This window comes from Bos javanicus, chromosome 5 (assembly GCF_032452875.1).
Source record: "Bos javanicus breed banteng chromosome 5, ARS-OSU_banteng_1.0, whole genome shotgun sequence".
NCBI classification, from domain to species: Eukaryota; Metazoa; Chordata; class Mammalia; order Artiodactyla; family Bovidae; genus Bos; species Bos javanicus.
In genome coordinates this window covers 78,493,527-78,521,220 of record NC_083872.1, presented here as the reverse complement: position 1 = coordinate 78,521,220, position 27,694 = coordinate 78,493,527, and the positions used below count along the sequence as shown (strand labels likewise).

The 27,694-nt window shown below is 38.8% G+C and overlaps 1 protein-coding gene across 13 annotated transcripts; it reads left to right on the top strand.

Annotated features, from left to right (window-relative positions):
* The first annotated feature begins 46 nt into the window (after positions 1 to 46).
* Positions 47 to 27,223, top strand: RESF1 (retroelement silencing factor 1). 13 transcript variants are annotated; one of them, XM_061417447.1, is made up of 8 exons: positions 52 to 139; positions 1,410 to 1,500; positions 8,931 to 9,068; positions 12,318 to 12,380; positions 16,880 to 17,017; positions 17,875 to 22,906; positions 24,109 to 24,192; positions 24,831 to 25,018. In XM_061417447.1, the coding sequence occupies exons 6-8, from the start codon at positions 17,932 to 17,934 to the stop codon at positions 25,013 to 25,015; spliced, it is 5,244 nt and encodes a 1,747-aa protein (XP_061273431.1). In that variant the 5' UTR covers positions 52 to 139; positions 1,410 to 1,500; positions 8,931 to 9,068; positions 12,318 to 12,380; positions 16,880 to 17,017; positions 17,875 to 17,931; the 3' UTR covers positions 25,016 to 25,018. The 13 variants fall into 13 exon arrangements, with proteins under 13 accessions (XP_061273430.1, XP_061273431.1, XP_061273429.1 ...); XM_061417445.1 differs by lacking the exon at positions 16,880 to 17,017 and adding an exon at positions 4,100 to 4,234; XM_061417446.1 differs by lacking the exon at positions 16,880 to 17,017 and having other exon boundaries at positions 47 to 135.
* Positions 27,224 to 27,694: the final 471 nt, after the last annotated feature.

Genomic DNA, 27,694 nt, shown 5'->3' with positions numbered 1-27,694 from the left:
CGCCGGGGCGGGGTTGGCTTTCCGGGAGTGGGCCTCCCCCTCGACCCGCCCCTGGAGGCGGACCCGAGTTGACTTAAACTCCGGGGCCGAGAGGAGCTGCGTTTTCCCGGCTCGCCCCGGTTGGGTTCAGCTCCGGTAGGTAAGTAGGGACCTGGTTCCCGCCGGCACTCGCACGTTTCCTCGAGTTCTCGGCGGGGCGGGGGGGCACCGGCAGCCCAGGTGCCCGCAGGCGGGGACTGGGTGTGCGCGGCGAGTGCTTTTGTTCTGTGGTGGGGATTGAGCGGCGGCTACGGGCTCTCCGGGGGCTCGAGTCTCTGGCCAGCGGTGAAGGCTGGCCCGCCGGGCTCGGGTCGGTGCCCGCCCACCGCGCGGGGTGGGCCGGGAACCGGGGCGGACGTCGACCCCGAATCAGAGGGCGGCGCCTCGCCGGGTGTTTCTGTGGAACGCCTTTCCTCACCACAGAGGTCGCGGGTGGCGACTGCGAGGACGCATTTTGTTAAACTGCAAGGCGATTGGTTAGACTGATGGATGTGAGAGTGGCTTATGTTTTTAATGATTTCCTGTCGCTGGCTTGAAAAAAAAAAAAAATCTTTGTTTTGAATTTATTTTTCCAGTGTTCCCTTCTTCCCCACCCCCATTAGGCCGAACCTCCCAAAACAAAATTGCTCAGCTTGGGTCTCCAAGTGGCCCGCAAACACGTTGGTGCCGGAGTCGCTTTCCGTTCCTCAGCAGTAGTTAGCCCCTCGAGGCATTTTTAAATGCACAAATGCGTACCGATTTTAGATGTTCTCGAGGGATACGAATTTCCTAAGCAGATGTCCTTTGGGAACAGCAAGTTTTCAGAGAATGGTTTCAGTGAAAACAATTTATTTGTAATATTTTAGTGTCTGCCTTCAAAATAAAAAGAAGAGTAGGTGAAGGGGATGAGCTGGGGTGTATTTAAATAAACGCGTCGCAGAGCTTGTTTGGGGATTTTTCTGATTAATGTGTTAACTCTAAATCAAACGAGTTCTATTAGGTGTTAACATGAAAGAGTTATGGTTTTATTTTTTTCTGTGCAGTTGGATTCTCATTTTCTAATTCGATAAAGAATTGTTAAGTTGAAAGTGTTTAGAGTGATAGAAGGAGTGGGTCAGGAGGCGTGCACTTGAATTATCACTTAAAAAGTAAATGGTAATATACGGCAGACCCAGTTTCTATTTGTTACTTTGCCTTCTTAAGAATTCAGTAAGCTTAGTTTGCTTTTGATCCAGCCTTAACACGGTTTGAGCAGCGATGTCATATTCAAGTAAGCAAATGAGTATGTATCTTTATTATAAGTTTAATGTGAATTTTATATAAATAACATAAAATTACAAATTTTATATTGAATTTATTATCAATTATAAAATGTTTATTGCTGTCCCTAGGACCAAAGAAGTAAACACTGTGTGGAGTGGTACTGACGAGTTTGGAGGGAAATGGTAGCATATACAGTAATAAAGGAGTAATGATTTAAAGGTAAGTGTGTTAGCTTTAAGTAGTCTACTCTAATTTATCTGTTGTGGAACAGAATGATTAAGCTGAACTAGTATTGGTTCAGTATTAAACTACAATGGCTCAGTAAAGAATCCACTTGCAATGCAGGAGACCTGGGTTTGATCCCTGGCTTGGAAAGATCCCCTGGAGAAGGGAATGGTTACCCACTCCAGTATTCTTGCCTGGAGAATTCTGTGGACAGAAGAGCCTGGTGGGCTACGGTACCTGAGGTCACAAATAGTTGGACAGCACTGAGTAGCTAACACCACCACCAGCTTACAATGGATTTGATGACAAAGTTTGAGGAGAAGTAATACAGTTGACATAACAAGGAATTTTAAATTACTAAGGAAGAGGTCTACTTAACATTATTCTCTACATGGTCTCTTTCTTATTTTATTTTTCAAATTCATTACTTGTGGCACATGGGATAAGGCAGCACAGAGCAGAACTCTGAGAGAACCGATCCCTAAAATAGGGACCTGTACAGCCAAAGTGGTCATTTCTGGGGCGTCCATTCTGTAAACTCCAAGTAGTATTAGGAAACTTTCTGTACTGATTTGAGACCATTGTCCCTGCAGTCACACTGCTGAGCATCAGATCTTGGCTCTTCCACTTACCATCTATGCAGCCTTGGGAGAATTATTAAACTTCTCTATCAATTTCCTCATCTTTTGTAAAATAGGGATAACAATAGTATCAACCTCATGGGATCGTTACAATAAGTTAATGAGTTTTGTAGATATAACACACTTGGAAGAGCTCCTGGTAAATGGTAAGTGCTTAATAAATTTTAGCTGTTGTCATGTTAGAGAAAATATATTTTATGGCCTGTCTTATAGGAGATGTTTCACTCATTTAAACTCTAAGTCAAGTTATCAGCTTTGTGTTGATTAAACCCTTCCCTGTAGATCCTGTAAGTTCTGTTTTTGTAAGGAAGTACCAGATGCAACTCTAGTTTTTACCTGCAGGAATGTTTGAAGTCAGCAATGCTTCTACAAAATTTTCCAGCCAGGGCAGATTTGTCCAAAAGCCTTATATTCCCTGTTCTGGATATACAGGACTCTTCTTCCCTGATAGCTCAGTTGGTAAAGAATCCATTTGCAATGCAGGAGATCCTGGTTCAATTCCTGGGTTGGGAAGATCTGCTGGAGAAGGGATAGGCCACCTACTCCAGTGTCCTTGGGCTTCCCATGTGGCTCAGCTGGTGAAGAATCCGCCTGCAGTGTTGGAGACCTGGGTTTGATCCCTGGGTTGGGAAGATCCTCTGGAGAAGGGAAAGGCTACCCACTCCAGTATTCTGGCCTGGAGAATTCCATGGACTGTATAATCCATGGGGTCGCAAAGAGTTGGACAGGACTGAACGACTTTCGCTTTCATTTTTGGAGAAGGAAATGGCAACCCACTCGAGTACTCTTGCCTGGAGAATTCCATGGTCAGAGGAGCCCAACAGGCTACAGTCCATGGACCTCCAAGAGTTGGACACGACTTAGCGACCAAACCACCACCACTTCCCATTTAGATTAGCAATGTTTTAGATGTGATAAAGTGCAAATGTTCAGTGCAAGTGATCCTACCTAATGTTTAAAAAGGATTTAGAAAGGTGAATTTCAGGAATTGCTTTTCATTTTAAATCAGTCATCTCTGCACTGCCACCCCTAGCCCCACAAAGGCATATTCTGTGTGAAACAGGCTCAGAAAACATTCAATTTGAGACTTTATGACTCTGACCCATGCTCTGCAGCATGCTAGACTTCCTTTTCATTCACTATCTCCTGGAGTTTGCCCAAATTCATATCCACTGATTCCAGTGATGTCATCCCAACTATTTCATCCTTTCTCGCCCCCTTAACCAGACAGTTTACCAACCCAATCTATTGAAATGTGAATTAAAATGTACTTTGTAATAAACCTCGTAAAGAAGTATCTTACGGACCTTTGAAGAATTCTGACAGCTCTGTGGTATATCCATCCTTGATATCATAAGAGTGCTTATAAACTGAAGGGCAATGTTAGAGGCTAGCCTATTGTAAATGTCTCAAGTGAAGCATATAGTTCCATGTAATGGTTGCAGAGAATGTCTCAAGTGAAACATATAGTTATATGTAATGGTTGCAGAGATTTTGTGACAATCACCAAGATTCTCTTGATATGTATTAAATTGCAAGGCTTCACTTGTAAATGAAAACTGTGTCCAGTACTTTGTCCACCTGATGTGAAGAACTGACTCATTGGAAAAGACGCTGATGCTGGGAAAGATTGAAGGCAGGAGATGGTTGGATGGCCTCACCAACTTGATGGACATGAGTTTGAGCAAGCTCTGGGAGTTGGTGATGGACAGGGAAGCCTGGTGTGCTGCATTCCATGGGGTCTCAAAGAGTCAGACACAACTGAGCAACTGAACTGAAATCACTTGTAAATAAAATCTTGTGGTTAAAATTGCAGAGTGTTACAAGAAATTATGTTGTCCAGTTAGGTTTTAAGAAACAAAAAGTCATAAGCAAGTTTTTAGTTTTTAAGCTCCCAAAGAGAATTTATTGGATCATATAAATTAAAGGGTTCCATGTGGCTTGACTTTCAGGTTTGACTGGATCCAACATTTGAATCTGAAAGTTGTAAAGACTTGAAACACTGTCTTTGAGCTCTGCTGTCTGCTTTGGCATTGACTTCATTCTCAGGCACACATGCCTTCATTGGATAGCCCTAACATCTCCAGGTATATGATCAGTCAGCTTCAACTTGCACAGAACATGCCTTTTGTCTGTGCTCTGCCAAAAGCCTGTAGTTCATTGTGTCATGTGCCCATGTCTGTGCTAATAACTGGGGGAAAAAAAATTTAAGCTACAGTTTAGAGATATAATTCATATGTTATATTCATACAATTCAATTTATCTATTTACCATGTACAGTGGTTTTGCATATACTCAGTACTATGTAACCAATACCATCGTCACTTTTGGAACATTTTCTTGACCCCAGAAAGAATCTCTGTACTCATTAACGGACACTCTCCATTCTACCCATCTGCAGGCAACCATTTAATCTAGTTTGTCTCTATAGATTTGTGTATTCTGAACATGTGGTCTCTTACGACCCTGAACACCTTGCATGATGTTTTCAAGATGCATTCATATTAAAGCATATAAAAGCATATTAAAGCATGTCTTTCATTCCTTTCTATTGCAAAGTAGTAATTCCATTGTATAAATATACCACATTTTGTTTTCCTTTCATCAGTTCACACACATTTGGATCATTTATGCTTTTTGGATTTTCTGAATGATGTTGCTGTGAGCATTCATGTACAAGTGTTTGTATGGACATATATTTTCAGTTCTCTTAGGTATATACCTGGGAGTGGAACTGATCTGTTTTATCATTTGGTAACTATATTTGGCCTTTTGAGACATTGCCAGATTTTTTTGGCCACACCTTGTGGCATGCAAGATCGGGGATCAAACCTGTGCCCCCTGCAGTAGAAACACAAAATCTTAATCACTGGACTGCCAGGGAAGTCCCTGCCAGACTATTTTTGATGAACCCTGTACATTCTCAATAGCAACATATAGGAATTTTAGTTTGTCCACATCCTTACCACACTTGTCTTTTTGGTTACAACTACTGTAGTGAGTATTAAGTGGTATCCTGTGATTTTATTGCTTTCCCATGGTAGTTGGCAACCCACGCCAGTATTCTTGCCTGGAGAATCCTGTGGATGGAGGAGCTTGATAGGTTGCTATCCATTGGGTCACACAGAGTCGGACACGGCTAAAGCAACTTAGCATGCATTGGAGAAGGAAATGGCAACCCACTCCAGTATTCTTGCTTGGGAGTTCCATGGACAGAGGAGCTACAGTCCATAGACTGCAGTCCATGAGGGTTGCAAAGAGTTGGACACAACTGAGTAACTAACACTTTCCCTAGTTCTTTGTATATTCTGGATTCTAGTTTCTTGCTAGTGATCATGTATGTGAGGACTTGTTTTTGGTTTCTGTTCCATTGATTAGTGTCTATCCTAATTTAGTCCCACGTGGCTTTGTTTACTGTAGTTTTGTAGTTTAAGTTTTAAAATTGGGAGGTGTGAGTCCTTCAACATTATACTCTTTCAAAATGAATTTTAGGATCGGGTTCTCAATTTCTGCAAAGAAGACATCTGGAACTTCGGTAAGGGTTGTCCTGAATCAGATCAATTTGAGAAGTATTGCCTGCCACCTTGAGAGTGTCTGAATGTGGCATACTTTTCCACTTGTTCATTTAGGTCTTTAGTTTCTTTTGAAATTATATAATTTCTGTATAATAATTTCTGTAAATTTTCCACATTTGTTAAATTTATTCCAAAGTGTTTCATTCTTTTGCTGTTAACTGTAAATACATTTGATTTTTGTATATTGAGCTTGCTAGGCAACCTAGTCAAAGTAGTTCTATTAGTTTTTTTAGTGGATTCCTTATAATTTTCAATATATGAGATGCCATATGCAAGTAAAGGTAGTTTACTAGGTAGAGGGAAAACATTCAGGCTTTAAAGCTGTGGCTTTTTTTTAGATGTCTTACTAAATTGAGGAAGTTCCCTTCTGTTCTAGTTGTAGTGTTTTTATCTGAAAGGACATTAGATTTTAGGATGAATTTAATTTCAGTCATGTTAGATGCTTTTTATACCTCCATTTCAGATGGTCATGTGGTTTGTGTCCTTTATTGTATTGGTGTGTTACAGGATATTGGTTCTACATTAAAAAAAAGAAAAGTCAATCTTGTATTTCTGGGATAAGTCCCACTTCATTATAGCATATAATTATTTTTATATGCTGTTATCTTTGTTTTGCTAGCATTTTGTTGGTTTTTCCATCTATATTCATAATAAATTGGTCTGTAGTTTTACTGTTTGTTTTTTCCCCTTTTTCTGCTTTTGGTATCCTTAGTTTTCTTAGACATTAAGTCGCCATCCCTTGACCTTTTCTCATGACCCCCCACCATTTTACAGTGGACCAGATGAAGGGGCTAAAGATTAATGATCACCAGTTGTTTATCCCTCAGGCATATGGAACAGAAGTTAATTACTACCCTTTCCTGGATCCGAGAGCTGATAATTTATCAGACCAAGGACACATTCCTCTGAGAGCCAGGAATTCAAGACAAAGGATATAGTTTTAGGTTAATGGAGTGGGATGTTTGTTGCAACAGGCTGAGGTCTCAGAGTTCCTATACTAACTCCCTAATGATTTCTACCTCAGTATTTTATAGGATGATGGAAATTGATCTCCAGTGGGTCACTGCTTCATTAGGTCCCTAAAGAGTCACTGCCACAAACTCTATGAGATTTTACTTTTTCCTTCTATACAGTCATGTTATTTGAAAAAGTGTTGTGGCTCAGGTGCATGGGATTGCTCACTTTATACTTTCACGTTATTTCTCATCCAGCAGAATTTGAGTGGCTCCCTTGTGCTTGCTGGGGAAGGAAGACAGTACTGATCAGGGGGTTGAGGGTACATAGAAGTCATTAATTTACCCTAGATTGTCACCACTATCTTCAACATAGCTGCAGGCCAAATGAAAATCTTAATTATAAGGACACTTGGAAACTCAGCAGCTGCTGATTCGGGGAGTGGACGTCCTTGGAGCTGTGTCCTTGGGCAAAGGCCTGAAAACCTCATCCTATTAGTCATGATTTCTCACGGTTTTCTGATTAAGGGGAAGCAGAACTCTCTTGTATACATTTTCTAGAATGTAGTTATGGCTCTGAATTTAACTGTTTGCTGGATCTGTCATCCTTTACTTGACCCTGTTAAGATAAGGTAGATTATGTCCTATATGTCTCTTCTGGTACTTGGGGGTCTCTCTGCGTCATTAACGTCAGCCTCTGGTTTTATAAAATCTGGATCTTAACCCCATGACAACAAAATGCCTCCATTGCAGTTCTTAGAATCCTGTCAACAACCCGGGACTACCAAAGCAATCACTATAATGTGCCTGTAATGACAGGAATAACTAACAGAGTAAAAGATTATATCAGTTGTCCCTTTAGAGACATTTCATCCTAACTTTATGGGAGCTGAATGGTGAACCTTAGTGGCCTCTGGAACATATTGGGAGCCTGGTTATAGCGTGATCACCATCTTGCTGGGACTTCCTGTCTAGTCACCCTTACCCAGTGTTAACTAAGTAGAAATATACTTAAATAGGAGGTTGAGTGCCAAAGAATTGATGCTTTTGAACTGTGGTGTTGGAGAATATTCTTGAGAGTCCTTTGGACTGTAAGGAGATCAAACCTAAAGGAAATCCTAAAGGAAATAATCCTGAATATTCATTGGAAGGACTGATGCCAAAGCTGAAGTTCCAATACTTCGGCCAACTGATATGAAGAGCCGACTCATTAGGAGAGACCCTGATGCTGGGAAAGATTGAAAGCAAGAGGACAAGGGGACTACAGAGGATGAGATGGTTGGAGGGTGTCACCGACTCAGTGGACATGAGTTTGAACAAACTCTAGGAGATGGTGAAGGACAGTGAAGCCTGGCGTGCTGCAGTCCATGGGGTCGCAAAGAGTCAGACACCACTGAGTGACTGAAGAGGGTATCTGATTGAGTTGACCTGTGCTTCTGAATCATGTTTGGAGCTGGATACCTGAAAGACTGGAGAGCAGAGATGGAGGTGAACAGTTTCACCATGGTGCTCTGGTGACCTTTTGTAGGGCCTCACAGGAAAGCTTTGATTAATCTCAGGTGACTGATACTTTGACAGGACACCCCACAGGTCTTTCTGGTACAAACGTTGATAAGCAGCTTCCTGAAAAATGGTACAAGGTGATTCTCTCTGCCTCCCTTGTTTCAGTTGCACCAAAGACTTGACTGTCTCCTTCCTTTGGGGGTGTAGTGGTAGGCTATGAAATGACTGCAGTTTAGAATTCTCAGTAGTCTGTTTTCTCATCCACCTCTGTATTGCCTTATGGGACTAAGGACACTGATGTTGGTTTTGCTATTTGTGTTAGAAAAAAAACTTCATGAGAACCCATTCAGTCTTAATCTTTTTTTCTGCAGCAGTGTAGAAAGCCAGCCTAAAAGCCGGGACAGTGGGACTTCCAGCCCTGCCAGCCCTGGTCCTTCTGCTTAGGACTGCTTGGCTTCATGCATTTGTTGTAACCATTAAATGTGACAGTGCACTCAAAGCATTCAGTACAGTTCTTGACATAAATTTTCAAAGGTTAGCTCTTACTACTTATGGAGTTGTATTATAAATGTAAAATTTAGGATAGTCTATTCTTGAAAGCCTAATTCAAGGGAAGGGACACAAAAGCCAGACCTGAAATAGCTTGAGTAAATCTTGATGCTTTGGAATTCTTCGGAAGTGGGTTTTATATTTGCTGGTATTTGTGGTCTCATTGAGTTTTTTAAAAGTATCTGTACCTTTTTCCATTGCAGATCAGTTTTTAAATGAAAAACTCTAGTTTTCCTCAATTTAACCACATCAGGGGACTCTGCAAAGAAACAGAAGCAGAATGAAAGCCATAAGGAAAAGGTCCAATTTAAAATACCAGAACAGATACAAGTGTTTTTGAGGTATGAGAAGAGTATCATATTTTTTTAAGAAATCCTATATTTTTGAGGTACTGGAATGCTGACAGATGAAATCATGCGATGTTTATGGTTGACACAGATGTGAAGGGAGGGGTGGAGACTTTCCCATCTACAACTTTAAATAGGGACTTCTCTAACTTGGTCTTCAGCAATTATAGGTAATGTTTATTCATTTGACAAACATTTATCAAAGCTTTCTAGACAACTACTATAGATATACATCCTTTTAAAAAAATTTCTTGGCCACAGAGCACTGCATGTGGGATCCTAGTTCCCTGACCAAAGATCCAACCTGTGACCTCTGCCATGGAAGCATGGAGTCTTAACAAGTGAACACCTGGGAAGTTCTTATATATGCATCTTTTAGGTTACCCTGAAACAGCCTTTTTAAAAACCCGTCTCTCTTGATTTTAATAGCTTTATCTTTCACTATGATAATGTTCCAGTTTCTTTGATAAATTAATGGTTACCCTTGCATATAAGATAATCATGTGGCCTAATTTGTCCTCTCATGTTCTGTTTCTTACTATTTTGTCTAACCTAAAGTAGGCCTAGCCATGGGAAACCATGAGAGGTCCATTTCAGTAGAGTTCTTTCTGTTGGCGGTTGTATGTGCTTGTGCACATGTGCTTAAGATAGGTATTAATATGATTATTCTTTAAAGGTATGATTTTTAGGTTATTTTTTGGTTTGTAATTTTCTGTGATAAGGCTGATTTTAAAATAAAGGAGGCTTTCCAGTTAAACCATATGTGCATTGTATGGATATAGAATATTTTTTAAAAACTCACAAGTCTTAATGTTAGTGAGGTCTTCATGAAAATTTTATGTGAAAATCCACAGGCATTGTTACATTTAGTCTACTGTAGCCGTTGACTTCCCTTTTTTTTCCTGCTTCACAAATTGATCTTAATTTTGCAGTTTACAGCTTGCTGTTCACTGCTTACTCAGCCATGGATTTTAGTGACTTGCTTTCTTCTCACTTTTTCTCACCAAGTAATATTAATAATATGTAAGATTTAAATGTAGGGATCGTCAAAGCTAAATTTTTGTCTATTTTCAGGATTAAAGTTTTTTTTTAATTAGGAAATTTGAAAGATTGTTTTTGTGATGACACAGAACGTTTCCATGGATTCTCTTTGAAATAGGAGTATATGAATTATGACTGTGAACCACCCCCGCCCAGTGTAGACACTAGCACTTTATCAATATCAACACACCCGGACTGCTTGCCTCCCCTCCTGGTGAGGGACACCTCACCTTATCAGCATCAGCAGATTAATATTGCTTGTTCTCCAAACTGTAAAACCAACATTCAGATGGATGGGTTAGTAGAGCCAAACTTTGTGCCAGCTATATCAAGGATCATTATTTAGGGCTTGCTAATTTACCTGTAGCTGTTCATAGCTAGGAGCATTCCCTGCAGCAGAATATAAAAATCTAGAGCTAGGTGGCTTACTGGCATGTGCACCCGTCACTAGACTGCTTGCTGACCCTTTTACCACTTGACAAAAGTACATGAACTGTTGGATCCAACCTGTAGTAACTGCCAGAGAGCAGACAACCTTAAAACTACAAGCATCCAATGGACAGCTGTGTACTAACCTACAACCTAAAAGTACTATAGTTTTTTAATTTTTTTAAAATCTCCAGTATAGAAAGGTGGGTGTGTATAGTATGTTCAAAACTCCTATTTCCTTGTGTGATTTTTTTCCCCCTGCCAATTCTGTTCATTACCAAAAGTGGGGAATTGAAGTCTGACTTTTGGTGAATTGCCTGTTTTTGACTTGTCTATGTTTTACTTATGCTTTAATGTTCTCTAAAGTGCATATATATAGTTGTTATGTATTGGTGGATTGACCCTTTTATGGTTATAAAATGTGTCTCTTTATGTAGAGAAAAATTTTTTGTTTTAGTCTTACTTTTTTCTGATAATGTATATAGTTATTCTGCCTTTCTTGTGGCTGTTGGCATATCTTTTTTTTATCCTTTTGTTTTCAATCATTTTTATCTTTGAATCGAAGGTATACCTATTCAAATATATAGTTGGCTAGCCCTTTTAAAAAAGTAATCTGACATTCTGTCATTTGAATTGTTTAATCTACTCACTTTTAGTGCAAATTGTTAATGTGGTTGGATTTATATCTGCTGTTTATACTTTTTATTTTCTGTCTCATGTGTTTTTGTTTCTCACTATTTTCTTTTCCATTAAGTGAATATTTTCTAATGTATCATTTTAGCTGCTTTAATAATTTTTTCAATGTATATTTTAAAAGTTATTTTATAAAAGCACAAATTACTTTTGAAAGTCATTTTGGGGGCTTCCCTGGTGACTCAGTGATAAAGAATCCACCTGCCAGTGCAGGAGATGTGGATTCAGTCCCTGGTCTGGGAAGAACCCACATGCTGCAGAGCAACACTTGAAGAAGTTTCCATACAGGCCATGGAAAACATTTTTCACAAATTCTAGAAGTCCTGTGACTAGCCTATGTGCATCACAGCTTTTGAGCCTGTGTTTTGAAGCCCAGGAGCAGCAACTGCTTAGCCCATGTGCTGCAGCTACTGAAGCTTGTATGTCCTGGAGCCCATGCTGCACAAGAGAAGCCCCCACAATGAGAAACCCAAGCACTACAACTAGAGAGCAGCCGCCTCTCACCACAAATAGAGAAAAGCCCTTGCAGCAACAAAGACGTAGCATAGGCAAAAACAATCAATAAAATCATCTTTAAAAATCATTTTTGTTTCTGTCTTTAAGGGTGTTAAGTAAGCATCCTAAAATCTGATTTGTTGTATTTGTGATTTTATATTATTTTAATGCCATAGCTCAAGGTAGGCATGTGGAATCTTAGTTCCCTGACCAGATATCAAACTCAGGCCCAAAACAATGAAAGTGCTGTCCTAACATCTGGACCACAGGGAATTCCCAGAGGTAGGATTTTAAATACAGAGATTTGATACTGTAAATACAGATTACATTTACGAGGCTGTGATTTATAGATTTGGTGATAGTAGGGTGGCAGATAGTGCTATTTTTTTTCCCTCTGAAATATAAGCCCCTGAGTAGGGGGAGCATGTTTATGGGTTGGTGTCTCTGGGGACCAGGGAGGAGAGAAGAGTGGGAAAAATAAAACTACTTTAAAGTTACAGCAGAATAAAGTAGAATTGTTGTACACCTATTGATGTTTATATAAACTCAGTCCATTGGCTTGTGTGATTTTTTTTTCCCCCCCAGATAACTTTGGCTACTCCTGTGCAGAGAGGTTCTTAAAGTTCAGCCTTCGTTGGAATTTGTTAGGTAAGTGCCATGGCTGTCAGAAGTTGGGAGTGATCAGAGGGTATGGAGATTTGGGGGCAAAAGTTTTTTTCCAAGAAAAAGTTAAATGATACACCATTGAAATCCTGACTCTGGTAATCTCCATTAAAATATATTTTTGAAATATCTAAGAATATATTGTATCCAGAAGTAGAAACTGTAGTCAGGAAAAAGATCAGAAAACTTTTAACTCCCCCTTTTTGTGGGGGGTGGGTGGCACACTAAGCAGCATGTGGGATCTTGGTTCCCAGACGAGGGATGGAGCTTGCACCCCTGCAGTGGAAGTGCAGAGTCTTAACCTTTGGACCCCCAGGAAATTCCCTTAACTCCTTCTAATTTAGTTAGTTCAATGTTGAGTTTTTCTGTGCCAGCGCGAGAGGTCGGGGGCGGGGGGGGGTGGCGGGGAGCGCGGAATCCGACAACCCCAAATTGCTCCTAAAGAGCATCCAAATTACTCCTAAAGAGCATTTTTCTTCCTACCCGTAGGCTCTTTTGGAGAAGGGAATGGCAATGCACTCCAGTATTCTTGCTTGGAGAATCCCATTGACAGAGGAGCCTAGTGAGCCACAGTCCATGGGGTTGCAAAGAGTCAGACACAACTGAGTGACAAACAGTACACTACTATAGGCTCTTTTATTAGTCTGCCGGGACTGCTCTGACAAAATGACCAAAGTTTGGTCATTTTTTTTTTTACCAGCTGAGCTTAAACAATAAATTTCTTACAGTTCTAGAGTCTGGAAGTCTAAGATAAAAGTTTCTGGTTTCTTCTGAGGTCTCTCTTGGCTTGCAGACAGCTATCTGTTTATGTCTCCTTACATGGTCTGTGTGTGCATGTACCTGGTGTCTTTCTTGTAAGGTCACTAATCCTGTTGGATTAAGGTCCTAACCCTTTTGACCTCATTTAACCTTAATTCCCTTCCTGAAAGCTGTATCTCCAAATTCAATCACACTGGAGGATAAGACTTCAATATATGAATTTAGGGGGGGACAGAATTCAGTCTGTAACAGTGTCCCACCCCCCCAAGCTCACATAAGAAACAGGGAATTATTGGGAATTCACCATCAATATTTTCAGTACTACTGTTTATGGCTGCACTGGGTCTTCTAGCTGTGAATGGGATTTCTCTAGTTGTAGTGTGCGGCCTTCTCATCACCGTGGACTCGGGGTATGCACGGGCTCAGAAGTTGCAGTGCAGGGGCTTCGTTCCCCTGCAGCATGTGGAATTTTCCTACACCAGGGATCAAACTCCTTTCCCTGCATTGGCAAGTGGATTTTTAACCACTGGACCACCAGGGAAGTCTTATAGTTAAAGCTTTTTACTTTGTATTATACTTCTCCCTGGTCACTTGTCTTATTCAAGGAGCTTTGCTGGGAGAAGGCCTGTGAGGAAAATATAGCTCTTTCTTCTTAGCACCTGTTTTTAAACCAAAATATATGCTGTCATGATGGATACGGATGATCTGGTTCCCTGACAAAGTAAAATCTCAAAGAGAGGAGGTTTCTTTAGTACCTTGATCAAATGACAGGTCAGGACAAACAGATTTCACAAGGCCTTGAAAGGCTCCCTCCTATTACATTGTGTGTGTGAGTGAGTCAGTCATGTCTGACTCTTGATGATCCCATGAACTGTAGCCCACCAGTCTCCTCTGTCCATGGAGTTCTCCAGGCAAGAATACTGAAATGGGTTGCCATTCCCTTCTCCAGGGGATCTTCCCAACCCAGGGATTGAACCTGGGTCTCCTGCATTTCATGCAGATTCTTTACCCTCTGAACCATCAGGAAAGACTATTAAGTTAGTTATGAGCAAATACAAAAGTAAACATAAATATTCCCAAGAATAATACACATAAAACCAAAACTTGTGCCTTCTTCAATCTAGTTTGAGTGCACTATGATCCATAATGTAATAGATCTAAAAGATCTACAGATTATTTTGGATATTCTACACAACTGATACAAATAGTTTGTTGTATATTTTCCTTCTCAATTCTTAACACTTTTTACCATCTTCAGTGCAACAATGAACAGAAGTGGGTGATAGTGGTGCCTTTATTTAAATTGTTTTATTACTAATAATTTTACTGTTTGCTAAATTTTTTTAAAGTTACCATTTATCAAAATTAAGGAAACTTCTGTTCTTTGTTTCATACAATTGTCCTTTTAATGAATTTTATCACCTGTTCTTAGTCAGTTCAGTTGCCTGGTTGTTTCCGACTGTTTGAGACCCAATGGACCGTTGCACGCTAGGCTTCCCTGTCCATCACCAACTTCCAAAGGTTGCTCAAACTCATGTCCGTCAAGTTGGTGATGCCATCCAACCATCTTATCCTCTGTCACCCCCTACTCCTTCTGCCTTTGATCTTTCCCAGCATGAGGGTCTTTTCCAATGAATCAGTTCTTCGTATCAGGTGTCTAGGTTGGTCATAGCTTTTTTTCCAAGGAGCATGTGTCTTTTTGTTTTGTGGCCGCAGTCACTGTCTGCTGTGATTTTGGAGCCCAAGAAAATACAGTCTGTCACTGTGTGATATTTTGCTCACATTTTGCTTAGGACTGTTGTGTTTGTTTCTGAGAGATTGACGTCTTAATTGTCTTTCTTTTCAGCCTTGGTATCAAAGGCTCAGTAAATAAGTTATGAAGTGTCCCCTCTTTTAAAGAGAGAGTATTTTTATTATGTCAACTCTGGTTAGGGTATGTTTTTTTCAAGGAATTTCTCTATTCCACGTACATTTTAAATGTTTTGAAAATAGTTAATAAATACACTATCATTTTAATGTCTATAGGGTCTAGTGATACTCTCATTTCCCAATATAGGGTTTTTTTTTAAATGACCAGTGTTGACAGAGGCTTATTAGTTTTTATTCTTCACCAACTTGTGACTTGTTTAATCTCTGTTTTCATTATTTATTTCACTCTGTCTTTTCCTTGGATTAATTTGTCATTCTTAAATTTATATGATAAATACAGAGATTATCTCCCAGTCTTTTTTTTTTAAACATACATCAACCCATTTTATTTCTCCTTTATTGACTTCTCTGTTTCACATGTCCTAGTGGATCTGTCAGCAAATTTTGTGATTTCCTCCTTCACAACATACACAGATTCTAATCATTCCTCACCACCTCCTCCAGTCTCCCAGTCTTCTATTAAATAAGTCAAGTCTTAGGTTAATATGAGGATGGGACCTGTTATGAACTGAACTGTCTTGTCCAGTCTTATGTCTTGTCCTCTATTCTACCCTCCCACCAAATGTATATATTGAAGCTCTAACCTCAGTGAGACTCTTTAGAGATGGGGCCTTTAAGGGAGATAATTAAGGTTAATGAGGTCATAAAGTGTTGTGGTCTTTTACAGACTGGGACCTGGGGACTGGAGTAAACGAAAAGAGAGAAAGAGCAATATCCCTTGGGTTACGGGGAAAACCAGTAAAGCCCATACATAGGACTTGTACTGCTCACGAAGGCCGACTGCATCCTCTCAAGGAGGTCTTGAAAGCCTGGGTGAGAAAGTGAGCTTGGTAGGCTTCCACGCTCCGAAGAACTATCCAGAGACAGAAAGAAGGACGTGGGGGACCCAAGTCTCTAGTGGAACAAGGGTATTTTATTAGCAGAAATGCATGCTTATATATCTTCAGTAAAATGATTACTCAGCCGTTAAAAAGAATGAAATTCCACCAGTTGCAACAAAATGGATAGTGTGTTAAGTACAAGGTTACTGAAGGGAGTCACTGAAGGGAATCCAAGCAGGTGCTCTTTCCTGTGATCTCAGTCATGAGAACTGTGTGCAGCTCTACTTGTTCCTGTATTCCAGGAACTGATAAGGAACAGAGAATCCTTGAGAAATGACACACAAAGAAAGAAAATGCAACATATTGGATCCGTTAAACGTCCCTGACAATAAGGGTGGAATCTTATTCAGTAGGACTGATATCCTATTGGATATTTAGAGGAAGAGACACCAGAGCCCACTGCATTCTTTGTTTCTGAATTATTGGCAATTTCCTAGTTCCTTCTATAATTTCTAGGTTAATTCCACTGTGAATTAATCTGAAATATTTATCCTTCAAAAATGAGATCTGTTTATGGCCTAGCAATATGGTCAATACTGGTAAAAATTCCTGTGCTCTTAGAAAGAATGTGTATTCTGTAGTTGTTTGGCATATTATTAATATGTTTGAGTCAAATTTGTTTACCCTGTCATTTAATACGGTTGTGTGTGTGTGTGTGCACACATGCACACACATGCACTCATTCACGTCTGACTTTGTGACCTCATGGACTGCAGCTCACCAGGCTCCTCTATTGATGGAATTTTCCAAGCAAGAACACTGGAGCAGGTTGCCATTTCCTTCTCCATGGGATCTTCCCGACCTAAGAATTGAATTCATGTTGCTCGCGTCTCCTATATTGGCAGGCGGGTGTGTTTTTTACCAGCTGAGCCATCAGGGAAGCCCATTATGGTTACACATTTGTCCATTTTTTAGATATGTCCGTGTAAGTGTTCTGGAGAAGGAAATGGCAACCCCACTCCAGTATTCTTGCCTGGAAAATCCCATGGATCCTGGTGGGCTGCAGTCCCATGGGGTCGCAGAGTCAGACACGACTGAGTGATTTCACTTTATGTAAGTGTTGGTGAGAGTATAATTTATTTCAATCTGTTTGAAAGGCAATTTGTCACTGACTATGAAAACAATTTTAATGTCTTTTGAATTTCACTTGTAGAAATTTCCAGGAACATATAGCACAAATATAAAAGCATAAATACATGCTTTAGTGTAGGATAGTTTACAAGTGCAAAAACCTAAGAAAACCAAGTATTCATCAATAGAGAAATGGTTAAATATTGATATACTCATAAAGTGGAATGTTTATGCAGACAGTGAGATAGGTATATGTGTAATGGAATGATAAGATGTCCTAGTTATTGGGATGAAAATCAGGCAAACTGCAGGCAGCATGTTTGGTAGGATTCTGATTTAAAAGAATGAGATTTTATGTGTTGGTGATTTTTATGTATAGAAATTTTCTGAAAGAAAAGTTCACAGTAGTAGATAGCCCTCGGGAGTTAGACACTGGAGATGAACAGTAGTAGTAAAGACTTCATAGTATATGCTTGATTATTTTTAAAATTTTTTTACAGTGAGTATCGGTATCTTAGAATAAAGAGCTGGTTAAAATAAATAAATACAGAAAGTACTTGTCTCTTAAGTGTAGCAAAAAAAATTGCTAATTATATTGAGTAGAATGAGTTTCTGTTAAACACCACTGAAAATTTTATTGAGATTTTCCATATTTATTGTTGGATCTTCCTTTGCTGTTTCTCTTACCTGAATTGAAGATGAGGCTTTGTCTAGTGTGAGGTTTCAGGAATTTTGATTGACATGGTCAGCATTAGTAATAAAGGTAAGCTGAGAAAATTATCTTAAAAATTCTGACCAGGCCAAACAGCTTTTTAATAAAAGATGTTTATTTCCTACAGATTCCTGGCATTCAAAACAGTTGGCTTTCAACACACTGATACTGCATCAACTTGACAATGAATTGGAATGCAAAACCAGAGAGTGTCACCTTACCACCACAGTATCCTAAAAAACAAGCATCTTTTTTGGAGCAAGGTTTAGTAAATACACTTAGCACAACATCTCAAAGTTCTTTCCATACTGGAAGTAACCAAGAACCATGCCTGTTTCTCAGTAATTCACATCCAGTTTCACAGCCGCTACTCAACATCCGGAATCATAAGACTCCTCCACAAATCCCTATTTCTGATTTGCATAGTGGGACCATTGTGACCTCACAAACTTCAGTAGAAAGAATAACATATGCAAATGTTAAAGGACCCAAACAACTAAGTCATGATTTGCAGATTTCTTCAGGAGTTACACCAGATGTATGGTTGAACTCACCAATGGGGAGTTCTACGCTTTCTCATACAGGGGCAACTGTATCTCATCAAACTGGTTTTGGAACGAATGTACCCAATGTGCATGCACTACAGAATCAGTTTCTAACATCAGATACCTATTCTATGCAACTACATATGATCCCTTCTAATTCTGGAAGAGTTCCTATAACTTACCAAGGAAACACAAGACTAAACCTACCTTTGTCAGAGCAACAGGTTGATTGGGCACCTCAGCGAGCATCCAGTGGACTGACTTATCAAGATTACAGACCACTTCCAAAGCAATACAATTATTCACCACGAAGCTTTTTGCAGGAGCCTGCTCTTCAGAAACAAAACGCTATGTCATCTGTATCATTCCAAGTTAAAAATAATCAATCTCCAAATCCTGCACTGACATTTAAGTCAAAGCAGATTGCAGCTGTACCATCATATCAATATGCAGTTACTCAAACTGACAAAAGACCTCCTCCTCCTTATGACTGTAGATATGCAAGCCAGTCTTTGCAAAGTACTCCACGTGTTGTTAAACAATCCTCTATGGAAGTTCCTCAGAGTCAAGAAATGCACTTACCTGAAATGAGGAAAGACTTTTGTAGAGACTTTCAACAGCAGTGGCAAAACCTGAATGAAAATTTCAGTATGATGGGAGGTTCCTGTAACTTGAAAGTAAATACCAGTGTCAATCATCCTTTTAATGAACCTGTTAGATCATCTGTGACTGGTGCTCAGGCTCTTGCTCAAAATAATCAGGAGAGAACAGTGGATTCTCAAAATCTAACTTCAAATCAAGCACTAGACACAAGTGCCACAAAAGAAAAGTTAGTGAGGGATATTAAAACATTAGTAGAGATAAAAAAGAAGTTTTCAGACCTTGCAAGGAAAATTAAAATTAATAAAAGTCTCTTGATGGCAGCAGGTTGTATTAAAACACCTAATACCTCTTACAGTGAATCAGCTCAAAATTCTGGATTGTCTCTGAAACAAACTGCCAAAATCCAGTCTGAACCACAGCTAACTCTAGTCACTCCAGAGATTGTGGAGGATAAACCACCAACAGTAATGGAATCTGCAGAAGAAACTAATAGACCACAGAGGGTGTTGAGTTCCAACCTTCAGGACAGAAATTTTAACCAAGTCAGTTCTGTTTCACTAAATTCTGCCTGTTCAGAAAAGTTGCCGATACCAGAACAAGTCCATGATTTGGAAGTTGTAAATTCTTTAAAGACATCAACTGTTGAGGTAACTCAGGCACCATTAAATAACACCCAGCTTTCATCAGGAAATTCTGTCAGCATTGCACAAAATGTGCCAACAAATTCTGAAATAACTTTTCTTCCTCATTCTACATCATCTGAGGAATATATTTCAAAATATCCAAATAAAAATAGGCTAATTCTCAGTTTACTTACTTCTGGAAGTAAAACTCAGAAGAAATTATTAAAAGACACTGGTGAATGTATTCATGATTCTAAACTGCATAATTTTGAAATGAATGCAAATACCGAAAACACTGGTAACCAACTGAAAACCACGGAAACTGTAAATCTTCCAAGGACTTGTAATAGAAATGCCAAAGTTGCAGACACTTCTTGCTTGGAGTGTAAATCATTTAATGGGGTGTCTTCTAACAGTGGCTCTCGCTTTTCCATGGAATTGCTAGCAACATGTCTGTCTTTGTGGAAAAAGCAACCTTCAGAACCTACCAAAGAAAAACAGGATAATGAGTCAAAAACAAACATAACAGCCATTGCAGTTTCAAAGCCTGCGCCCATCTGTGAGAGTAGTCCATTTTCACCTGTGGGAAATTCTCAGAATAAGATAGTAAACAGCTCACTAGAAACTATTTCATCAGTGGTAGCACAAAATTATGAGTCTTCAGGAACAACTACTACAAAAGGAATTGCTGTAGTATCACCCTTAATTCTTTCAGATGTCAATACATTGTCTGTCAAAGATACAACATCTGAAGCTTTACCTGAAATGGTGTATCCAGTTATTAAAGAAGGCAGTGTTTGTAGCTTACAAAATAAATTGACGGAAAATACTGCTGCTTTGAAGATTAATGTTAATGAACCAGTAACAAGTACTACAGGCATTATGATTTTCCCACTAATTGAGGACAAGCAAAGTGAGTCAACTAATACTAATTCAGAAGGCATACCTAATACCAATCAAGGAAAGCACAATGAATCAGAACCAGATATCCAGTGTCCTGTGAGTGATCAGCAAACGTCGTATATATCAAAGGACAGTAGTAGTGTGGGCAGTGATGTATTACAGATTGGCAGTATTTGTTCTCTTGTGGAAGGTGATACCTCTTATGATTCCCAAATAGCAGAGATATTCAACTTGCTCCCTTTGCAAAAAGTTGAGCCACAGAAACCTCTACCCAATCACCAAATGATGAGTAGTAGACAACAAAATGAACATTTAGAAAACATCACTGAAAGTAAAGACTTTGACTTTAAAAAAGATGAATTTGTGCAGTGCACAGATGTTTCAAATAAAATAACAGATCAGTCAGAATCACCGCAACTTCCAGCACTGTCACCTTTGAAATGTGTTGAAGCCAAGAGTGGAATTCTAGAGGAAGGCAGTTTGGAGCATATCACTGAAAATGAAAGCATGGCAAATGATACATGTTCATCAGCTGCTACTCAGCAGGACAGTTACCCTCAGGAAGCTGATACATCCTGCAGTTATACTGAACAGGATCCTACTACAGATGAAAGTCTCCATGATAAGACATCTATCTTATACCTACATGATCAGCTGTCAGAACTTTTAAAAGAGTTTCCCTATGGTATCGAACCTGTGAACATGCATGAAAGTTCTGTGGTACAGCAGATGGCAAACCAAATTTCAGAAGCTCAAACTTGTGGTAAAACTGACTGTGACTCCAAAGGTTCAACAGACCAGATACAAATTACAATATTAAACACAGATCAGATGAAAGAATTGTTTCCTGAACAGGATGATCAACCCAGCGAGGTAGACAAATTGACAGAACCTCAGAAAGAAAAGCCTGTAACAAAGGAAGAGAAGCAGTGTGACCCACAGGCATGCAGAGTTGAAGAACGCTGTGCTTCTGTACCATTGGATTCGGAAAAAGATGATATCCGCTGCTGTGCTTTGGGGTGGCTCTCTATGGTTTATGAAGGAGTACCTCAATGCCAGTGTAATTCCATCAAGAAGTCAGATTCAAAAGAAAAAAAACAGATAAATCCTTGTTCTCCTTCAGAGGCCAAGAGTTATAAACAAGGAGAGAGAACCTCTGACAGAGATGTTCCTGTTGCATTAAACAGTCCTCCAAATAATCCTCCAAAGAGTCCTCTGACTTCTTCAGTTGAGAAAAAACATTTTCCTGAAACAAAGCAAAGCAGCAATATAAAAGACAAATCCAAAACAGAACGTAACAGTTCACTAAGGACAGAGCAAGAATTATCTGGTCAACTTTTATCTAAAGGTGATAAAAAACTGGATTCTTTGCAGAGTCACAAAAGAAAGAGAAATCTGCAATTTCATGAGGTAAATTTTAATTCTGCTAATAAAATTACAAAATTTTCTCAGGAGAGCCTGCAGAGGAAGTTCATGGCACAAAACTTAGGGCCACTAAAACCAAAGATGAGTTTTTTGACAAGCAAAACTAAAGATTTGAATATGAAGAATGGTTCTTTGGTACAGTCAGTATCACCAGAAAAGAGAAAATTGAAATCAGCTGGCTCTAAACAAAAATCTTTGGAAGAAAGGAAATTAGATGAAGGGATCACACTTGATTCAGAGATAAAGAGGAAGAAACATGATAAACAAGAGCAGAATAAAAATGTGGGAGGTGGTGCATTTAAATTCTGTAATTTTTCAACGCCAAATGAAAGAGCTTGGATTAAAGAAAAGACAGTATCAAATGTTAAATCCTCGGGCTCTAAGGATAGCTCATCTAAAATGAATAGAGTTCTATCACCAAAGGAGTATTTATCAAGGCAGAAGCATAAGGAAGCATTAAAGAAAAACTATCTGAAAAATAGTGATTCTCAGTATATGAGGCCCAGTAAACTTTCTGTGCAAGTGGAAAGTTCTGGGAAATCAAATGAGAGACCCAATGGCAGTGTACAGACCTGTAAGGAATCATTAAATATTGGTACAGGCCATGGTAAAAGCATCAAAACCCATCATTCCAAAGAGTCTAAAACATATATTTCAAGGAATATTAAAGGAACAGTTGGTGGAAAGCAGTCTGATAAAATGTGGATCGATAGAACCAAGCTAGACAAAAATTTAAATAATATAAATAATGAAGGTGAATTAAGCCAAATGTCTTCCCAAACAAAGGATCAAAGGAAGCTGTATCTGAACAGAGTTGCATTTAAATGCACTGAACGTGAGCGCATTTGTCTCACAAAATTAGACAATTCACCCAGGAAGCTTAAAGAAAAGAGACCGGAAAGTAAATGTAAGAACCCATTACCTGTGAAAGATACCACGGAAAAACTAAGCATGCTGGAGTTTAAATTATGTCCAGATGGAGTGTTTAAAAATACAAACACTGTTGAAGACCAGAAGGATCTGCAGCACACACCTAGGAAGGAGCAAGCCCCTGTGCAAGGTCCAGTATGATTTTTTTTTGCTGGTGTCTGCAAAAGTGTAATGCATTGTAGGTCAGCAAGTGGCAGAGCACCTCTCTCAATGTCTGGGTAGCTCGGGAACACTTAAAACTTATTTTGCGTTTACTGAGGTTTTATCAGTATGTTGATAGTTAATTGGTCAATATTTGTTTTAAAAGTTTTTGCCCCACTTGTTGTAAATTATATTGCATGCACATTAATGACAAGGTTTATAAAATTTGCAAGGTTTTCCAAATACAAAAGATCTCCCTTTTCACTAAGTAGTGAAGAACATTCTTTGAGCAGTTATAAAAGTATCAGGTAAACATTATTTTAAATCTTGCTTTTTGTTCAGTTCTTTGGGCTTACAATTTCAGACCCCCAGTGATTTTGAAGTTTTGGTCTAAATATTAATAGCTGTAATTGTTAATGAAATCTTTTTGTTTGTACAGAAGTAGTTCAACTTCTTGCCATCTTTGAGTCAGTTGGTGACTATTTTATCACTAAGGTTAAAGTGGTACCTTCTCATATACCCCATAATGGCAATCATGACTTTTCACTAGCTGAAGGATAGAATTCTCAACACAGTGCAAGATGGAATGAGAAAATAGGGGACTCAATATTTGTGGTAGTAAGGAAATACTTAAGGGTGGTGGTTAGTAAATGTAAAACATTGTGTTGCAGAAACCCAGATTGGAAAACTAAAGGATTTGAATGGAAATCTTAGTTTCTCTTGCACTGTTCAGACAGTGTCTGTTGGGGTGTATAAAATTACAATGAATAAGTTACTTTTTCTTGGAAGGTGTATGGATATGTGAGTATATAGAGTATAAATTTGTATTGATTACACTTCATTCTTAAAACTAGATTATTAGAATCTGAGGACCTGATAGTAACAGAAATGTTGGGTGTAGATGCAGCAGTGTGAGGTATGTTCTGTGTCATGCCTTTAAGTCATTGACATGTGTTGGTGTTCAGTCCAGGTGAGAGAAGCATAGTTACATTATGAAGATAAACTTTTTAATTGTGAGATTCAGTCACCTCATATGGAGAAAGCATTTTTCCAGGCCCTTTTTAGAGTTAATGTGTGAGTATACCTAATGCCTTCTAAAATCTGTTTTAGGCTTACGTGGTTTTCCTTCATTATAGTACTAGAAGAGATGAGTAGCAAAGTCTAGAGATCTGAAAATGAATATTTAAATAGTTTCAGGAATAAAAAGTACAAAAGAAGACTGGTTAAAATGTGTGACTGAGGAGAAAAGGATGCCGGAAGCCAACCAAGAAATAGGTAAAACTTATCTATTTGAAGTTTTTATTTTACTTACCTGACACTCATATCTAAGCTGGATTAGTTCTGAAACTATTGTGAAGCTTGGTTTTTATCCATATTTCTTTTAAAAAATGATTCAATGTTTGAGTAGTGGGAAGACATTCTCCTATGTTTTCTGTCATGCTTTGGACAGAAAAGTAGTGATCTGTTTCCTTTTAAGAAGAAAATTCTCCCCTTGACTTAGGCAAGGGGTTGGCATACTTTTCCTGTGTAGACCATGTCCAATAAATATTAGGTTTTGCAAATCATGTTCCCTAAATACTAGACTCTAATGTTACGATAACATGAAAAAATGGCTGTAAAATAACAAATGAATATGGGCTATGTTCCAATTAAAGTTTACTAAAACTTGTAGGGGCTGGGCTTGGCCCACAGGCCTTTTAGCTTACCCTCAGGCTAGATTATTTGCAAGTTAATTTAATTTTCCAAACCAAGTAGACAAAGATATTCACATTTATCAGTGAAAGGTTAGATCATTTGATTAAAGTTACATAGCACCAATAAAGAGAAGCAAAAGAGGAAGTGTGACAAAGGTTTATTATTGTTGTTTAGTTGCTAAGGTGTGTCTAACTCTTCTGCAACCTCATGGACGATAGCCTACGAGGCTCCTCTGTCCATGGGGTTTCCCAGGCAAGGATACTCGAGTGGGTTGCCATTTCCTTCTCCAGGGGATCTTCCAGACCCAGGGATCGACCTCATGTCTCCTGCATTGGCGGGTGGATTCTTTACTGTCGACCCATCAGGGAAGCCCACAGAAGAGTTAAAAAACAAATATATATAAACAGGCATGTATAATTTGAGTCTTCTACATTGAAGATGTATATGGGAAAAAAATTCAGCTGAATCAAATTGAAAGAAAAAGGAATGAAATCTTAATTAGAATAGGAAGACAATGGAAAGTGCAAAAAATGAATTAGTGAGAAAGTAGAAAACACACTCCTAAAGTTGGAACACAGACATGAGAAAGATGTAAATGGGTGTGGTGATTGGGGCAAAAAAGGTCTTTGGAAGTGGGAGGGGACATAACTTGCCTCATTGCCTCAGAGATGGCATGACCTGAGTCCGAAAATACTCAGAAGACAGACACATTCGCAGTGACCAGAGAGGCTCAGGAAACGTCATGAGCTAAACAACAGACAAGAAGATAACTGCAGACAGGATGAGCAATAAACAGTGAAGGTGGGACATAGTGCTCAGGTTCATGATGAAAAAAACACAAACCGGGGCCCAGAGCAGAGCTGCACGCAGCGGGGTGAGGGGAAAGCTAAGAAACAAGTTTGGAGCTCTGTCAAAAGTCTAATAAGACTCAAGGAAATCATGAAAAAGCATACCAAGATGAAGAGGCTAAAGAATTAGAACAAGCTTAAAGCAAAGGTCATCAATTCTTAGATGGCTATAAAAAATACATTTTAGATAAGTGACAGTAAATTTGGTGGCAAAAGTTGGAATGTAAATGGAGCAAGTGGTGAAACTGTCAGGCTGAGGTAGAAGAGGAGGTGACAGAATCCAGTGGAAAACCACTTAGAGCCCACCTCAGTGATCAGCATTGAGGACAGAACACTAATGTGGTCAGAGAAGAACTTGAAACATTAAGAATTTAACAGTAACCATACTCTGTTACCAAAAAATGAAGAATAATAATTAAGAGGACAGAGTACTTGACCCATCTGGCTGGAAGAAGTAAAATAAGACTTTTAATCCAGAAAGGAATGGCTAGAGCAGGAAGGCAAAGTATAGGAACTCAGAATTGGAATAGCTTCTCAGATAAAGAGGTACATTTTAAAATGCACAGAAAGAGGAATAGCTGGCTGGGCCCATCAAAGGGTAGTGAGACTAATGATAGCACTATAGTTGAAAGAAACAAATACAGATATTTCTTAGAATACCTCATGCATAGTAAGGCCAGAATATGCAAACTGTACTTCCATGTGCTCTTTGGAACTGGCTTGCCCTGGTGCATTTTATATTGCTAGTTTAAATGGCTGTTAGGAGAGTCACATTCTTAAAAGTATGCAAGTGATAAGACATTTTCCTTGGTAGGGGTATAGATAAAGGAGAATAGCCCTGGTCAGTGAAGAGGGGAATGGGGTAGTAAAGGGGAGGCAAGATGTCCTGTTTATATACATTATAATTCTGTAGGTAAAGAGCCATTGTTTGTTATACTTTACTCTTTATTGCAGATAAGAATACATGTTTTCCCTCTCAATTTATATTGATTGTACTGGTCACTAACATTAAGAGTAACAAAGTAAAATTTTTGTTTCCTTAGATGATAATGTTTTGGCTAATTCAAGGCTCTCCAAGAGAAACTGCAGTGCAGATGGATTTGAGATACTACAAAACCCAGTAAAAGATTCAAAAGCAATGTTTCAAACCTACAAAAAGCTGTACATGGAGAAGAGAAGCAGGAGTCTTGGTAGCAGTCCTTTAGAATAATTTTGAGACTTTAATTCTTCTTACCACCAGAAAATTTCTGTTAAATATTTTTCTGGAAATACTCAAGATTGCCATGATAAAATTTCTGAGTCTGGTTACCCCTTAGGTTATACATATCATTGAAATTAATTAAATTGGCTTGAGAACCTTATTTTGTGGGTAGCAGACATAAGAAATAGGTGGTATTTGTCAAGGAAACCATAAGCTATTGAATTCTGACATTACTGAACCAAATGTACCATTATCTTAAATTTTTATACAAATCTTGTTTTGAAATGCGAACTATCCATCCTAAGGGAGATTTGTTCCTTATTTAAGGACTAGTTTATTTCCTCTGGGACTGTATTTTTGTTTTGAAAACTTTTTAGCAAAACTTATTTTTTCAGAAATGCTCACTGTGAATGTCGAAGTATATTCTTTAGTATTTTATACTGAATTGTTAACTTTTTGTTGGAAGTCTCATTTTATACTTATTAAACTGAATACAGTTTTTGGAATAATGTTTAAACATTACTTTTCATACTTGAAATAAACATTTATTTTTTAAAAACTAGGTTGGAAATGGTTTTAATTTTGTTGCCTATCCTCACAGCAGCACTTTTTAGAAAGGTGTTTTTAAAAGAAATGTTAAATATTTTCAGGTTTATTCAGAAGAGGAGCAAAAATTTTTCTAGGTTTAGGAAATTTCAAGGAATGCAAAATAAAATTGTTCATATGTTTCTGGGCTTTACTCTATATGACAACTAGAAGTACGGATTTGTTGTTTTCATAAAACCTTAATGTTACAAGGTTTTAAAAATACATTTTAAAATTTTTTCTGGGAGTAGGGAGAAATGGAATATTCATTGAAAGTACTGATGCTGAAGCTGAAGCTCTAATACTTTGGCCACCTGATGCCAAGACCTGACTCATTAGAAAAGACCCTGATGCTGGGAAGGAGTGAGGAGAGGAGGGAAAGGGGATGACAGAGGACCAGATGGTTTGATGGTATCACTGATTCAGTAGACATGAGTTTGAGCAAGCT